Source organism: Ursus maritimus, unplaced genomic scaffold, assembly GCF_017311325.1.
Source record: "Ursus maritimus isolate PB19 unplaced genomic scaffold, ASM1731132v1 scaffold_8, whole genome shotgun sequence".
NCBI classification, from domain to species: Eukaryota; Metazoa; Chordata; class Mammalia; order Carnivora; family Ursidae; genus Ursus; species Ursus maritimus.
Window position 1 is genome coordinate 80,226,540 of NW_024426996.1, and position 17,109 is coordinate 80,243,648.

Genomic DNA, 17,109 nt, shown 5'->3' on the forward strand with positions numbered 1-17,109 from the left:
GGGAACAATTTCAGCATTTTCGCTGATTGTTAGAATTCGGAGCAAGCCACTTGATTTCACTTTATTTTGTAAAAGGAGGTTATTCACAAGTTCTTGGACTAACTAATATTACAGCACAGTGTTTCTCAAAATGTGTTCTGAGGACCCCTGTGGATTCTGAGACCCTTTCGTGGGGGGGAGTGTTAAACAATGAAACTATATTTGTAATAATGCTAAGACATCATGTGCCTTTTAAAAACTAAAAAAAAACTCATTTTCACAGAGGGGTTTTCCAGAAGCACAAGACATGTGACATCATTGCTCTGATGGCTAGTGGAATGTTTGTGTCTTCTCTTTAAAAATGTAAGCCATGTACACAAAACTCTTTGGGTCCTCAATCATTTTTAAGAGTGTAAGAGACACCGGAAGATGTCCGGACATCGGAAGGTCCCACACGGCTGCTGCACACAATCTGAGGCCTGAGCACTGTTCTGGAGGCTACCTGGACCACCTCCTCCTGGCCAGCGGAGCGGGAGGGAGCGCCTGCTCCCTGCCTCTAGGAACACCTTTCTCTGCTGAGCACGTGGGCAGCCCAACTCCAAACCTTTGTGGGCCAGGGCAAGGGTTCTGATACTGCTGGCTTAGTCAAATCATCTTTGTAGAGGTGTTTGCATATTTCCATGAGAAGAGCCACACAATATCAACTTATTCTAATATAATTGTATAATTCGGTCTGTATAAATTAATAAGCTCATGGTTACAGTCAACTTACCAGTGCTTCTTAACTTCACTTCTTAATACTCCTCACCTCAAAATCAAAAGACTGCCCCACTGCTCTAGTCTGAGATATAAACCTACTGCACACACCTTTTTAAAAAGATTTTATGTATTTATTTGTTTGCTTGTCTGTTTATTCATTTGAGAGAGAGAGAGAAAAAGAGAGAGAGGGACAAGCAGGCTGAGCATGGAGCCCAATGTGGGGCTTGATCCCACAACCCTGAGATCCTGACCAGAGCGGAAACCAAGAGTTGGATGCTTAACTGACTGAGCCATCCAGGCGCCCTTCCCCGCAATCTGCACACACTTTTTTAAAAGTTATGACATTTAAAACTGTGTATCAGTTCAACATTGGTTTTTAATACATCCATCCTGGGGCTCCCCACTAGCCATCACGCGCTGCTGCCTCTCCCTACAGCTTCTTACAGAAAACAGCGGGGAGCCTAAAGGAGGCGTGTGTGCTCATTATGCCGCAGTTCCAGTACTCTGGAACCCGAAAGGAGAAAGGCGGCTTTCGGGGAAATGAAGGTTGTAGCAACACAGAAATGAGCCAGAATAGTAGGGAACTCTGAAACTCCTCGTTTCTGCCCCGTGCCGTGCTGAGGTCCCCATTAGCCAGTGCCAGGCACAGCTGCTGGCAAATGGCAGGCACTGAATAAGAATGTAAGGAATAAACCGCCGTCGGTCAAGTGAACTAATCAAAACAGACAGAGGACTGAGTACTAAAACTTATTTAAATACGAGTGACTTTTAAGTCCATATCTTGAAGCAGATACACAGAGAAGGAGGCAGACCTGTGGCCAGTCTGATACGGTCGTCTACACCACCCCGTTCTTCAACAATAGGACAGAATTGGAAAAGTGCCTAATACGTTAAAAATACGAACAAATTCAGTGAACAGATGTATCGATGAAGAACCCTAAGGGTGGAGTGGGGGAACATATAGTAACCGTAGAAAAATGAAAGAGACCTAGAGGTAAAAAGGGAAATCAGGAAACTAGCGGGCAAGTGCTAGGGAAGTGAAAAACCATCCACGGCTAGAAAGCTGGGTCCCAGCGACGCAGCACAGGGAGCCGTGGTGTGAACATGCAGCGCAGACCTACAGGCGTGAAGGGACCCTTCTCCCCCATGTCCCGGACCAGCCCTGCTAAGCAGTGTGACTTTCCCCACACAACCTCAGGGGCATGCAGAGATCGGTCTTTGTTACTCACAATGTGTACTTTCTCCACGGCTGAAAAAGGAGTTGTGGGTATTCCCTGGCACATCGGTGCTTGGTTTTTGGAAGGGATAGTCATGATGATGTATGCTACGGACTGAATGTGTGTCCCCCCAAAAGTTCTATGTTGAAACCTAATCCCCAAAGTGATGGTATTTGGAGGGTGGAAACTTCCTGAACAGATTTGGTTTCGTGCTCTTATGAAAGAGACCCCAGAGAGCTCCCTGGCCCCTCCTGCCACGTGAGGCCCCAGAACACTGAAGAGGTGCCTCACCAGAGCTGGACCACAGTGGCGGCCTGACCACAGGCTTCCAGCCTGCAGAGCTATGGGAAACAGATGACTTCCGGGCTGTGGTATCTGTTATTGCAGCCAGACAGACTGAGACAATGTGCTTCTGAGAGGGACCTTGAAAAGGCCAATGACAGATGGCCTGCCTTGCCCCCATGAAGTTGCTCCTGGAGGAGGTCCTGCTCTGCTGTCTGTGAGTGTGTCAGCACAGGGGACTGTCTCCAACCTGTGGCTGTCCCCTTGTCTCCGTGGCACCACTTGGTGAGGCTACGGAGTGTGGAAGTGGAGTCTTCCATCCTGCTTTTGTCTCTAGTGCGTCTTCCCTGGACTGGGCCAGACCCTCAGCCCAGGATGGCGTCACTGAGGCTCTGTCCTACTCCCGTCATCCTCAGGAAACATGGACGGGGCAGTGTTACCGCACGTTGCACACGAAAGAGGCAGTGCGCTGGCTGGAGGCACAGCTATGCAGAGCTGACTGAGCACGACCTGAGATGTGGCACGGGGCCGGCCTGGCTGCTGGTGCCCTGTCTCAGAGCACAGGGGACAAACCTCCACTTCACAGTTGCTGAAACACTTACCTCAGAAACAAAACGTAGTTCTTTGGTAATTCTAAGTCACAAAGGAGTACTTTGGGCGGCACAGAGTGACCGACTATTCTACAACCTTGTTCTCCCAGTTGCCAGTGCCCACCATTGCAAGCAAGAGAGGGGCTGAGCTGAGGTGCTGGTGCCAGACAGGCCTACACCCACACTGTGTGCCCATCACACAGATGCCACCACTAGGAGATGCCACCACTAGAGCCTAATGGGATCTGTGTTCTTCTCTGTGTCTACAAGTTAACATAAAAATCTGAGAAAGGAAAAACACAACATCTGAAGTGACTACTTAGGAATCAATTCTCAGGGTTTTTTTCTAGTAGTTTCTGCAAAATGAAAATGGAACCGAAAAGTGATCAGTTTAAAATGGGGATCTTTGCAAAAGTTGCATACACACCAGGTTGCTGACTGCCCTTCTTGGGGAATGCATCCATGCGAGGGTGCTGGCTGCTCTGTCCTCAAGCAACCTGCCTCTCACTGGCCAGGGGCCTGGGGCACATTACCAAACCTCTCTGGCCTCCATCCCCCAAGCTGTAAAAAAGGACAACGGTCGTGCCCACTTCATGGGGTTACTGGGAGGAGTGATGCATCCATAAGCGTTTATCACTGTTGTCACCATGAGAGGGAGAAGCAGGTTCCCCACTGAGCAGGGAGCCTGAAGCGAGACTCGATCCCAGGAGCCCGGGATTACGGCCTGACCCAAAGGCAGATGCTTTACCGACTGAGCCACCCAGGCACCCAGAGAATCAATTTCTGCTGTTTTATGCCACCTAAGTTTGTGGAACTTTGTGATGGCCACCCCAAGAAATGGACACAGCACCTGACACAGAGCCGGCACTCAACCAGCCTCTGTTGAACGGATCTTAGGATAAACGACACCTGAATGCTGCATGACTGGACAGAGGACTCCGTGTTCTGAGCCAGATCAGTCCAGAAACCATTCTTTCTCCCTGTGTACATCAGGAGCCAGATTTACTCAAAGTGCTTTCCCTTAGAATTTTCCTGTCTGTATCACAAACATCTAGAGAAAAGATATTTTCAACAAGTGCCCAGGGCTTTAAAAAACAACAACATTTTATGGGAATCTTTTCATCTCAGACACACGCATTTTAGAAGGCTGAACGGAGGGGCCAGGGATGTGACTCATTTCAGTGTGTCCCTTCCATCTGTAAAATTATCACCCTTCGTGAACCTCTTTCTAGTGAAAGTGACCACTTTAATTTGCAAAGTCCTGCAGTAAGAGTGGGTGTCATGCAGAGAGAGCAGCGTAAGCCCCCGTCTGGGGCCAGCCATGTGCAGCCTGTGCAGGGTGGCGGCAGCCGCTTACCTGGTGCATTCCTCAAAGACGTCCTTGCCGGGGCTCTGCTTCAGTCTTAACCGACATTCTCTCAAAACACGGGAAGGTATTTCTGGTAAAGGGGCTGCCGGCTTTTTAGTACAGCACAAACCAAATGCATAACAATTAGTGATGTCATAATTTACCAACTGTAAACAGAACCTAATGCTTACTCTACAAAAAAGTACAACATCAAGTGTATGAAATAATGAGTCAAAGTGCCACTTTCACCCGCCACCCCGGTGTCATTTTCCAGAGTTCACTGTGTTGTCCACCTTTTCAGATCTTTTCCTAAGCAAATCAAATCAGAGCAAAAAGCAAGGTTTCTGGCAGGTATCTGTACACTGTGTTCACAGCAGCAGTGTTCACAATATCCAAAAGGTGGGAGCGACCTGAGGGTCCACTGACAGACGGATGGGTAAACACCGTGGTCCATCCATGCAGGGGAGTGTTATTCAGCTTCAAAGAGGAAGGACGTTCTGACACCTGCTACCACATGATGAACCGTGAGGACATTATGCTCAGTGACATGAGCCAGTCACAAAAGGACAAAGACTGTATGATCCCACTTCTATGAGGTCCCTGAAACGGTCAGAATACTAGAGACGGAACGTGGAATGGTGGTTGCCAAGGGCCTGGGGGAGGGGAAGGTGGGAGCTGTGTTTAATGGGGACAGAGTCTCAGATCTGCAGGATAAAGACAGTTCAGGAGGTGGATGGCCGTGCAGGCTGCCCACAATGTCAGTACCTGTAATGCTACCCAACTGTGCACTTAGAAATGGCTACGATGATCGATTTTGTCTTTTTTGCCACAATTAAAAATGTACACACATATAATGCGCACAAGCCCTCAGAAATACACAACTTTTTCTCATACAAATGGGATGAAAATACATACGTAGTTTTGAAAATATGTGCTGCTACCTAGAGAGCTGGTGTATTTTCTTGGAGACTGCACGGTTTTCCAGGGCGTGTGTTTATCTGTCCTTCTTACACGCTCCAGCTGCCGTGTCCCCACTGTACGTATCACTGCATGAACGTCTTTGTACCACCGTGTGTTTACAAGACAGACACCCAGAAGTAGAAGTCTAGCTCAAAGGGAATGTGTCTCTTAAACATTGATATTTGTTCCGAAGCCGACCTCCAAGAAGGCTCTCCCCTTTTACATTCTCATTAATATGTCCCTACTCACCAGCTCCCCATTCTCTTAACCCTCAACTAGAGAATTCTGGAGAAAGAAAACATATAACAAAACTATTGTCCAGATTTATTGAAAAAGATACCCGGATCATATTCAATTATACATTTAATTTGTCACTAGACATGAGAAATGCATCCTAGACTGATTTCTGGCAGTGGTTTGGCTGAGTTAGCAGAGCAAAACTGTGTTTTCTACAAATCAAAGAAACACTTTCATCAAAGCTGAACTAGTGATAGAAATATACAATATAGAAAATTCCCATTTTAAAAAAAAATGAACAATTTGTTATAATTAATAATGATTAATAGGTGTCATTTAAATGATCTAACAGAAGTGAGGCATTTTCCCATCTATACTATGTCTGCCTTTGGCTCAGGTCACGATCTCAGGGTCCCGGGATCGAGCCCCATGTCAGGTTCCCTGCTCTGCGAGGCGTCAGCTTCTCCCTCCACCCCTCCCCACCCCCACCTCCCCCCTTGTGTTCTCTCTCTCTCAAATAAATAAATAAAATACTTCCTAAAAAATAAAAAAGAAGGAGATATATATAGTTTCCCAGGCAAACAAAACTAAAGGAGCTCACATCACGAAACCAGCCCTGCAAGAAATATTAAAGGGGACTCTGAGTGGTAAGGAAAGACCAAAAATGACAGTATGAAAGGAGGAAATACAAAAGCAGTAGAAATGAATATTTCTGTAAAAAACGGTCAAGGAACAAAATAAAAGGATATAAAATATGACACCATATACCCAAAATGTGGGAAGGAAAGGAGTAAAGAATGGGTTCAAACTTAAATGGCCATCAACTCAGTAGAGACTGCTACATGCAGAAGATGTTATGTATCAACCTAACAGTAACCACAAATCGAAAGCCACTAATAAATACGCAAAGAATAGAGAGAAATAAATTCAAATATATCACCAAGGAAAACAGCAAACCATGAAAGAGAGAAAGACAAAAAAAGATCAGAGAAAATCTTCAGAAACAACCACAGAACAAGTAATAAAATGGCAATAAATGCATATGTATCAACAATTACTTAGAATGTAAGTGCACTAAATGCTCCAATCAAAAGACATAGGTGACAGAATGGATAAGAAAAGAAGACCCATCTATATGCTGCCTGCAAGGGACTCATTTTAGACCTAAAGACACCAGCAGATTGAAAGTGAGGGGATGGAGAAATATCTATTATGCTAATGCTTGTCAAAAGAAAGCCAGAGTAGCAATACTTATATCAGACAAAACAGACTTTAAAACAAAGACTATACTAAGCAACGAAGAAAGACATTATATAATATCCTACAGGAAGATATAACAACTGTACATATCTATGCATCCAACCTGGAAGCACCCAAATACATAAAACAGTTAATAACAAACATAATAACAAACATAAAGTAATAACAAACATAAACAATAATAATACAATAATATTAGGGAGCTTTAACCCCCCCACTCACATCAATGGACAGATCATCCAAACAGAAAATCAATAAGGAAACAATGGCTTTGAATGACACATTGGACCAGATGGATTTAACAGATATATTCAGAAGATTCTATCCTCAAACAGCAGAATACACATTCTTTTCAAGCGCACATGGAACATTCTCCAGAATAGATCACATATCAGGCCACAAAAAGCCTTAATAAATTTAAAAAGATCGAAGTCATACTGTGTATCTTTTCTGACACAACACCATGAAATTAGAAGTCAACTACAAGAAAAAATCGGGAAAGACCACTAATACAAGGAGGTTAAATTAAATACTATGCTACTAAACAATGAGTGGGTCAACAAGGAAATAAAAGATGAAATAAAAAAGTACATGGAAACAAATGCTAATGAAAACACAACGGTTCAAAGCCTTGGGATACAGCAAAAGTAGCTGTAAGAGGAAAGTTCATAACAATACAGGCCTACTTCAAAAAGCAAGAAAAATCTCAGATAAATAACCTAACCTGATGTCTAAAGGAGCTGGAAAAAGAACAACAAAGAAAACCTAAAACCAACAGAAAGAAGGAAATAATAAATATTAGAGCAGAAATAAATGATATAGAAACTAAACAACCAATAGAACAGATCAATGAAACCACGAGCTGGTTCTTTGAAAGAAAATCAATAAAATGGATCAACCCCTAGCCAGACTCATCAAGGAAAAATGGATAAAGGATCCAAATAAATAAAATCACAAATGAGAGAGGAGAAATACCAACACCACAGAAGTACAAACAATTATAAGAGAATATTATCAAAAACTATATGCCAACAAATTGGACAACATAGAAGAAATGGATAAATTCCAAAAAACATACAAACTACCAAAACTGAAACAGGGAGAAATAGAAAATCTGAACAGACCAATTACCAGCAAAGAAATTGAATCCATTAAAAAAAAAAAAAAGAAAAGAAAAAGAAACAACACCTCCCAACAAACAAAAGTCCAGGACCAGATGGTTTCACAGGTGAATTCTACCAAACATTTAAAGAAGAGTTAATACCTATTCCTTTCAAACTATTTCAAAAAATAGAAAAGGAAGGAAAACTTCCAAATTCGTTCTATGAGGCCAGCATTACCCGGATACCAAAACCAGATAAAGTCACCACAAAAAAGAGAACTACAGGCCAATATCTGTGATGAACACAGATGCACCAGTGAGCTTCCCCTACTTGATGGCTCAGAATCTGAACATCTTGAACTCATTCTCACTACACTATTCTCCAACCCCAGTCTCTCCATGTTTGATTCCTGGCTCCGGCACTTAACAAGCTGTGTAACCTTTGGTGAGCCACTTAACCACTCTGATTTTCAGTCTTACCATATCAAAATAGACATAAGGTACCCACCTCATAGGACTGTTGTAACAACTCGTTACATGTACATGGCTTAGAGCTGTATTCACCAAGTGTTAGCTATCCTTGTTACTGTTCTCCTCCAACCCTACAATACAGGGGCCTGACCGGGGTTTAGGACTTCTAACAGCCTACAAAAAGAAGTCATGTGGAGGGAAGCAGGTTACAGCTCTAATGTCAGGGACACACTAAACTGTTAGAATCTACTGAATGAAAAAGCATAAAACCTAAGACTCATTAAAGCTGTTAGGAAAAAAATGTTATTTTCAGTCAAATAAATTCTCTAATACTGTATTCTCTTTGAGGAAACATAGCAACTTTTAAATTCTTTGAATTAATTTTCTAAGAGATTTGTTAATTTCCTCACCGACTCAAAAGAAAATACAGAAGACGAATATCTATAAGAAATTAAAGATTTTGACATACTTGTTGTATCTTATCCAACTAAGTAAGAAGGGCTATGGACTCTAATTATTTAAGTAAGCATTAACAAATCTTTGCATCTAAGGAAGAAAACACACCTCGGCACCGAAGAACGTGTCAAAGATTTGCAGTCCACAGCTTCTTCGGTTCTCGTCAGCGGCCACTTCATATTCTGCCTGACGGTAGAGAGGAGAACAGAGAGTAATGGTAGCAGAGCTTCTCCACTGACGTCACAGTGTTTCAAATTCTCTGACAGACGGAATTGGCTGGGTACCCTAAAAACCACAGCGTAGCTCTAACTGATTTGACATTGATCAAGTATCTGCAGCTCTTCTTTGGAAAACTAATGGCAATGAAGGGAAAAAAACGTTTTCTCTGAAGGGTGAGTAACGCAATAGAGCAACAGGTCACCGTGCTCCAGCTCTGTCCTATCGCACTCTCAGCCCTTCCATGTGGCCGAATGAAATAGAACCAAATAAACAGCTTACGTTGCTCTAGGCAACAGCATTTTAGAACTGTCCAAGCAGCACGTGGCCAACCTGAGCACAGAGCTCCCAGAGAAGTCAGAGTTGGCGACACCAAAGCAGGAGACATCCCTACGCCGGGCTCAGGCAGGGGACGGTAAGAGAGGATACCACCAGTAGGCCAGAAACCAGAGGAAGGGTCAAGGCAGAACTTGATCAATATCTAAACCTCTACAAAGGATAAGCAAGGAAAAAACTGAAAAGAAAGATAGCAGAGAAAACCAGAGGAGAGACCATAAAAGCCTGTCTAAGAGGCTAACAGCCTCAAGCAAAGGCTACTCCACAATGTCAACAGACTTGGAGGCTCAGGCACAAGGAGGCCTCAGTGAAACTACTGGATCCTGCAGGTCGGGGCCTGAGAAGAGCCGTGAAGCTAATAGCCAGATGGGCTGGGAGAGGTTATTGAGGAAACCAAGACTGAAGGAAGTTCATGTACTGCTGAACACATACAGTCCTTGTGGGCAGGAGTCGGACCTCATACTTGATTCTGCACCCTCCAAGGACCCAGTATAGGAGCCACGGCCGTCAGGCTGACCACCCAGTCAGACCCAGCATCATGCTCTGTTTTCAAGGGCACTCTATTCACCCTGACTAGTAACTAGACCCCGCTGACTTAGAGAACCTTCTGGCTTACATTCTGGATGCTGGATGGCAGGCAATCAGCGGAAAAGAAAGCACTGGGATTTTGTGATGTCTTTCCACACACCAACCTGGCAGGAACAACGTCCAGATGTTCAAATACTAATCTAGTCATTGCTGTGCTGGCATTCGTGGGTGCGATTAAAGTCTTTACCAGCTGACTTTAAGTAAAAGAGATTGTTTTAGAGAATCTGGGTGGGCCTGATTCAATCAGCTGAAAGGCATTAAAACCAGAGCTGAGGCTTCCTGAAGGAATCCTTTTTTTTTTTTTTAAAGATTTTATTTATTTATTTGACAGAGATAGAGACAGCCAGCGAGAGAGGGAACACAAGCAGGGGGAGTGGGAGAGGAAGAAGCAGGCTCATAGCGGAGGAACCTGACGTGGGGCTCAATCCCGTAACACCGGGATCACGCCCTGAGCCGGAGGCAGACGCTTAACCGCGGTGCCACCCAGGCGCCCCTTCCTGAAGGAATTCTACCTGAGGACAGCAGCTTCACTCCCATTTTTGGAGGATTCACTCCTGTCCTATAGATTTGAGACTCCACTAACCAGACCTCACAGTCATGTAAGCCAATTCCTTGCAATAAACCTCTTTTTTTTAATTTTTTTTATTATATTATGTTAGTCACCATACAGTACATCCCCGGTTTCCGATGTAAGCCTCGATGATTCATTAGTTGCGTATAACACCCAGTGCACCATGCAATACGTGCCCTCCTTACTACCCATCCCCAGCTTATCCCATTCCCCCACCCTCCTCCCCTCTGAAGTCCTCAGTTTGTTTCTCATAGTCCATAGTCTCTCATGTTTCATTCCCCCTTCTGATTACCCCCCTTTCTTTATCCCTTTCTTCCCCTACTGATCATTCTAGTTCTTATGTTCCATAGATGAGAGAAATCATATGATAGTTGTCTTTCTCTGCTTGACTTATTTCACTTAGCATTATCTCCTCCAGTGCTGTCCATGTTGCAGCAAATGTTGAGAACTCGTTCTTTCTGATAGCTGAGTAATATTCCATTGTATATATGGACCACAACTTCTTAATCCAGTCATCTGTTGAAGGGCATCTCGGCTCCTTCCACGATTTAGCTATTGTGGACAATGCTGCTATGAACATTGGGGTGCATATGGCCCTTCTCTTCACTACGTCTGTATCATTGGGGTAAATACCCAGTAGTGCAATGGCTGGGTCATAGGGTAGCTCAAGTTTTACCTTTTTAAGGAACCTCCACACTGTTTTCCAGAGTGGCTGTACCAACTTGCATTCCATTGTATATATGGACCACAACTTCTTAATCCAGTCATCTGTTGAAGGGCATCTCGGCTCCTTCCACGATTTAGCTATTGTGGACATTGCTGCTATGAACATTGGGGTGCATATGGCCCTTCTCTTCACTACGTCTGTATCTTTGGGGTAAATACCCAGTAGTGCAATGGCTGGATCATAGGGTAGCTCAATTTTTAACTTTTTAAGGGACCTCCACACTGTTTTCCAGAGTGGCTGTACCAACTTGCATTCCCACCAACAATGTAGGAGGGATCCCCTTTCTCCACATCCTCTCCAACAATTATTGTTTCTTGCCTTGTCTATTTTTGCCATTCTAACTGGCGTAAGGTGGTATCTCAGTGTGGTTTTGATTTGAATTTCCCTGATGGCTAATGATTTTGAACATTTTTTCATGTGTCTGTTAGCCATTTGTATGTCTTCATTGGAAAAGTGTCTGTTCATATCTTCTGCCCATTTTTTGATTTGTTTATTTGTTTCTCGTGTATTGAGTTTGAGAAGTTCTTTGTAGATCTTGGATACCAGTCCTTTATCTGTAGTGTCATTTGCAAATATCTTCTCCCATTCCGTGGGCTGCCTCTTAGTTTTTCTGACTGTTTCCTTGGATGTGCAGAAACTTTTAATCTTGATGAAGTCCCATAAATTCATTTTATCTTTTGTTTCTCTTGCCTTTGGGGATGTATCATGAAAAAGGTTGCTTTGGCCGATGTCGTAGAGGTTGCTGCCTATGTTCTCCTCTAGAATTTTGATGGATTCCTGTCTCACATCGAGGTCTTTCATCCATTTGGAGTTTATTTTTGTGTATGGTGTGAGAGAGTGGTCAAGTTTCATTCTTTTGCATGTAGCTGTCCAATTTTCCCAGCACCATTTATTGAAGAGACTGTCTTTTTCCCACCGGATGTTTTTTCCTGCTTTATCAAATATTAGTTGCCCAAAGAGCCGAGGGTCCATTTCTGGGCTCTCTATTCTGTTCCATTGGTCTATGTGTCTGTTTTTGTGCCAGTACCATGCTGTCTTTGTGATCACAGCTTTGTAGTACAGCTCGAAATCCGGCATTGTGATGCCCCCAGCTTTGTTTTTCCTTTTCAACAGTTCCTTGGAGATTCGGGGCCTTTTCTGTTTCCATACAAATTTAAGGACTGTTTGTTCCAGTTCTTTGAAAAATGTCCTTGGTATTTTGATCGGGATAGCATTGAAAGTGTAGATTGCTCTGGGTAGCATGGACATTTTAACTATGTTAATTCTTCCGATCCATGAGCATGGAATATCTTTCCATCTTTTTATGTCTTCCTCAATGTCTTTCAAGAGTGATTTATAGTTTCTAGAATATAGGTCCTTTACGTCTCTGGTTAAGTTAATTCCAAGGTAACGTATGGTTTTTGGTGCTATTGTAAATGGGATGGATTCCCTAATTTCTCTTTCTTCGGTCTCGTTATTCGTGTATAGAAATGCAACTGATTTCTGAGCATTGATTTTGTATCCCGCCACGTTACTGAATTGCTCTATAACTTCTAATAGTTTGGGAGTGGCTTCTTTTGGGTTTTCCATATAGAGTATCATGTCATCTGCAAAGAGAGACATTTTGACTTCTTCTTTGCCAATTTGAATACCTTTGATCCCTTTTTGTCGTCTGATTGCTGTTGCAAGGACTTCTAGTACTATGTTGAATAATAGTGGCGAGAGTGGGCATCCTTGTCGAGTTCCTGATCTTAAGGGAAAGGCTTCCAGCTTTTCCCCATTGAGAATAATATTTGCAGTAGGCTTTTCATAGATGGCTTTTATGAGATTGAGAAATGTACCTTCTATTCCTACACTCTGAAGGGTTTTAATCAGGAAAGGATGCTGTATTTTGTCAAATGCTTTTTCGGCATCGATTGAGAGGATCATATGGTTCCTGAGTCTTTTCTTGTTGATATGATGTATCACGCTGATTGATTTGCGAATATTGAACCACGCTTGCATCCCAGGTATGAATCCCACTTGATCGTGATGGATAATCCTTTTAATGTACTGTTGGATTCTATTAGCAAGTATCTTGTTGAGGATTTTGGCGTCCATATTCATTAGGGAAATCGGTCTGTAATTCTCCTTTTTGATGGGGTCTTTGCCTGGTTTGGGGATCAAGGTAATATTGGCCTCATAGAATGAGTTTGGTAGCTTTCCTTCTGTTTCTATTTTTTGAAATAGCTTTAGGAGAATAGGTATTATTTCTTCTTTGAATGTTTGGTAGAATTCCCCAGGAAAACCGTCCGGGCCTGGAGTTTTGTTATTTGGAAGGTTGTTTATCACTGACTCAATTTCTTCATAATTAATTGGCCTGTTTAAGGAATCAATTTCTTCCGGTTTCAATCTTGGTAGTTTATAGGTTTCCAGGAAGGATTCCATCTCTTCCAGATTGCTTAGTTTATTGGCATATAGCTGTTGATAAAAATTTCTAATAATCCTTCCAATTTCAATGGTGTTCGTCGTGACCTCTCCTTTTTCATTCATAATTTTAATAATCTGGGTCCTTTCTCTTTTCTTTTGGATAAGTCTTGCCAGTGGTCTGTCAATTTTATTGATTCTCTCAAAGAACCAGCTTCTAGTCCTGTTGATCTGCTCTACTGTACTTCTGGTTTCTGCTTGATTGATTTCAGCTCTAATTTTGGTCAACTGCTTCCTCGTGCGTGGATTAGGCCTGTCCCTCTGTTGCTGTTCCAGCTTCTTGAGGTGAGAATATAAAAACTGCATTTTAGATTTTTCTATTCTTTTGAGTGAGGCTTGGATGGCTATGTATTTCCCCCTTAGGACTGCCTTTGCAGTATCCCATAGGTTTTGGACTGTTGTATTTTCATTCTCATTGGTCTCCATAAATTGTTTAATTTGATTTTTGATTTCCTGGTTTATCGAGTCATTCCTGAGCAGGATGGTTCTTAGTCTCCAAGTGTTTGAGTTTCTTCCAAATTTTTCCTTGTGGTTGAGTTCCAATTTCAGAGCGTTGTGGTCTGAGAATATGCAGGGGATAATTTCAATCTTTTGGTATCGGTTGAGACCTGTTTTGTGTCCCAGAACATGGTCTATTCTTGAGAATGTTCCATGGGCATTAGAATAGAATGAGTATTCTTTGGTTCTGGGGTGTAGTGTTCTATATATATCTATGAGGTCCAACTCGTCGAGTATGGCATTCAAAGCCTTTGATTCTTTGCTTAGTTTTTGCCAGGGTGTTCTGTCTATTTCTGATAGTGGAGTGTTGAGGTCCCCTACTATTAATGTATTTTTATTTATATGTCTCTTTATTCTGGTTAAGAGTTGGCTTGTGTATCTTGCTGCTCCCCTGTTGGGGGCATATATATTTATAATTGTCATATCCACTTGTTGAATACTTCCCTTAAGAATAATATAGTGCCCTTCTGCGTCTCTAACTATAGTCTGTAGTTTAAAATCCAATTTATCTGATATGAGAATTGCTACCCCAGCTTTCTTTTGAGGTCCATTTGCGTGAAAGATGGTACTCCATCCCCTTACTCTCAGTCTGAATGCATCTTTGGGTTCGAAATGAGTCTCTTGTAGACAGCAAATGGATGGGTCATTTCTTTTTATCCAATCTGCAACCCTGTGGTGTTTTATGGGAGCATTCAGGCCATTTACGTTGAGACTGAGTATTGAGAGATATGATTTTAATGATGCCATGTTGCCAGTAAAGTCTTTGTATTGGTTGTGACTTTCTGTTCTGTATCACTCTTGGGGCCTTTTTACTTTTATAGAACCCCCCGTAATACCTCCTGTAGGGCTGGTTTCGTGGTTACGAAATTGGCTAGTGACTGTCGATTCTGAAATGTCTTTATTTCTCCATCAATTCTGAATGACAGCCTTGCTGGATAAAGGATCCTTGGCTGCATGTTTTTCTCTGAAAGAGCTTTAAAAATGCTCCCCCAACCCTTTTTCTCATTCCAGGTCTGTGTAGACAGGTCTGACGTAATTCTGATGCCTTTGCCTTGGTACGTGAGAAATTTCTTTGCCCTGGCCGCTTTCTATACTGTATCCTTGGATCTCATATTTGCAAATTGCACTAAGACGTGGCATAGGTTTGTCGTGATTGAGCTTGGGAGGGGTCCTCTCTGCCTCATGGACACGAATGTTTGTTTCCCTTGCTAGATTAGGGAAGTTTTCAGCTACAATTTGTTCAAATATCTCTTCTAGACCTCTGTTTTTCTCCACCCCCTCGGGGATGCCGATGATTCTAACATTGGATCGTTTCATTGAGTCAGTAATCTCCCGTAACCTACATTCGTGGGCGTGGATTTTTTTAAGACCATCTTCTATTTTCATTTTTTCCTCTATTAACCCATCCTCCAATTCACTAACCCGTTCCTCTGCTTCTGCGACCCTGGCCGTCAGAGCCTCTAGTTTTGCCTGCATTTGGCTCATAGAATTTTTAATTTCTGTCAGATTGGCTCTCATTTCTGTCCTTAGGGATTCTATGTTCTCAGTAACCTTTTCGTTAATAGTTTTTTCAATTCTACTCATCATTTTGACCATCGTTACTCTGAATTCCATTTCTGATAATTTGGTTACATCCATATCCATTATTTCTGTGGCAGAGGCCATGTCTTTTCTTTGCTGGGGGGATTTCTCCTTCTCGTCATTCTGATGAGGAGAAGTTGCGGGGTTGTCCAGAGCCCAAATTATTGACCGGGACCCAGGTCATGCGCCCTTGTTTTATAGGGATCTTAGGGATGTGGGCTTTTTGATTTTTCAGCCTGCTTTCTGGGGGAGGGGCCTGCCGCGCCAATACTCAAGCAACCCTGTTTGGATAGGGTCTCCGTGTCTCCTGCGAGGGGGGATGGGGATGGGCACCCTGTGAGCCGGTGTTTCCAGGCTTTTGTTCTCTGGCAGCTTTCCCTGGCGGTTTGCTGTGCCTTTTCTGACAGACACAGCAGCAGTGGCCGAATCTCAGCCTCTGTCACAGAACAAAGGGGATCGCGGGCCGTTCTCTGATGATCTGGCCACTTGAACTCTGTTTCTGTTGGTGCTGCTCAACCGTGCAGCGTCCCGGGATGTGCGCCCCACACCCGGCGTCCCAGCCCTCACTTCCAGGGCCGGCGCATCTCTGTCCTTTGTGTTTCTAACACTGCCAGCCGCCAGCCGCCCCCGCGCACTCCCGGAGCTCCCGGTCTCAGTCTGGTTCCAGTGAGCGCACCGGAGTTCCGTGAGAAGTCTGGTGGCGCGCGCTCCCCGCTCACGGTCACAGTCTGTTTTCTCGCGGGTGCCATCCGCGAGTCCGCCCGCTCCCCCATGCAGGTGGCTACTGCTTCCCGGCGCCCGAACGCGGCGGCTCCCTCCCCCTTCCGTTTATCTTCCGATATCTGTGCGCGGTTTCACGGCTCCCTGCTTCGTACCTCAATACTCAGCGCTGGAGATGTTCATTTGTAGAGATCCAGATGTATCTTCCTGTGTCTCAGGCTGATTCCGTGGATGTTCAGGCTGGTCTGGTACCTATCCAGCTCGACTCAGGGGACCGGCTGAAAAAGGAGTCCCCTACTCCTCTGCCATCTTAACTCCTCCTCCCTGCAATAAACCTCTTAATAAATGTCTCCTATTGGTTATTTCTCTCACTGCACACTAATTGCCAAAGATTCCATTAATTCAGTCAACAAACACTAAGTAGAAAAGAGCAGACAATTATGCCGGGTGCCATGAGGGAAATAGATAAGATACAGTCTTCTCTCCACTCCCGAAGCTTCAAGAACCTGCGAGGTTCAAGTCCAAGCAGCAAGTACTGTACAAAAGGCATAGTTAGGCATGATTTATTAACCCACACAGCTGCTGTCAAAAACAAAAAACACAGAACAGAACCTGTCATTGCAGTTGACCAGCGGTCACCTAACAATTAATAGGTCTCATGTCACCATCAGAAGATCCAACCCTGAAGGAGCTTTAACAATGCAGTTTAGCCACTTTGAAATAAAGAACTGTAGATCCCTAAAGTGTTAAAATATAACAGCTTGGC

The 17,109-nt window shown here is 43.6% G+C and overlaps 1 protein-coding gene across 12 annotated transcripts in view; it reads right to left on the reverse strand.

Annotated features, from left to right (window-relative positions):
- Nucleotides 1-17,109, reverse strand: part of GRK4 (G protein-coupled receptor kinase 4) — a 91,474-nt gene that overhangs the window by 41,349 nt on the left and 33,016 nt on the right. For 6 of the 12 annotated variants that reach the window (XM_040625159.1, XM_040625153.1, XM_040625157.1 and 3 more), the window contains exons 5-6: nt 8,770-8,847; nt 4,185-4,285 (exon numbers count right to left, since the gene is read on the reverse strand). In XM_040625159.1, the coding sequence (XP_040481093.1) occupies nt 4,185-4,285; nt 8,770-8,847 (179 nt within the window). The remainder of the gene's footprint in view (nt 1-4,184; nt 4,286-8,769; nt 8,848-17,109) is intronic. The other 6 variants (XM_040625160.1, XM_040625161.1, XM_040625162.1 and 3 more) reach the window with 3 other exon arrangements.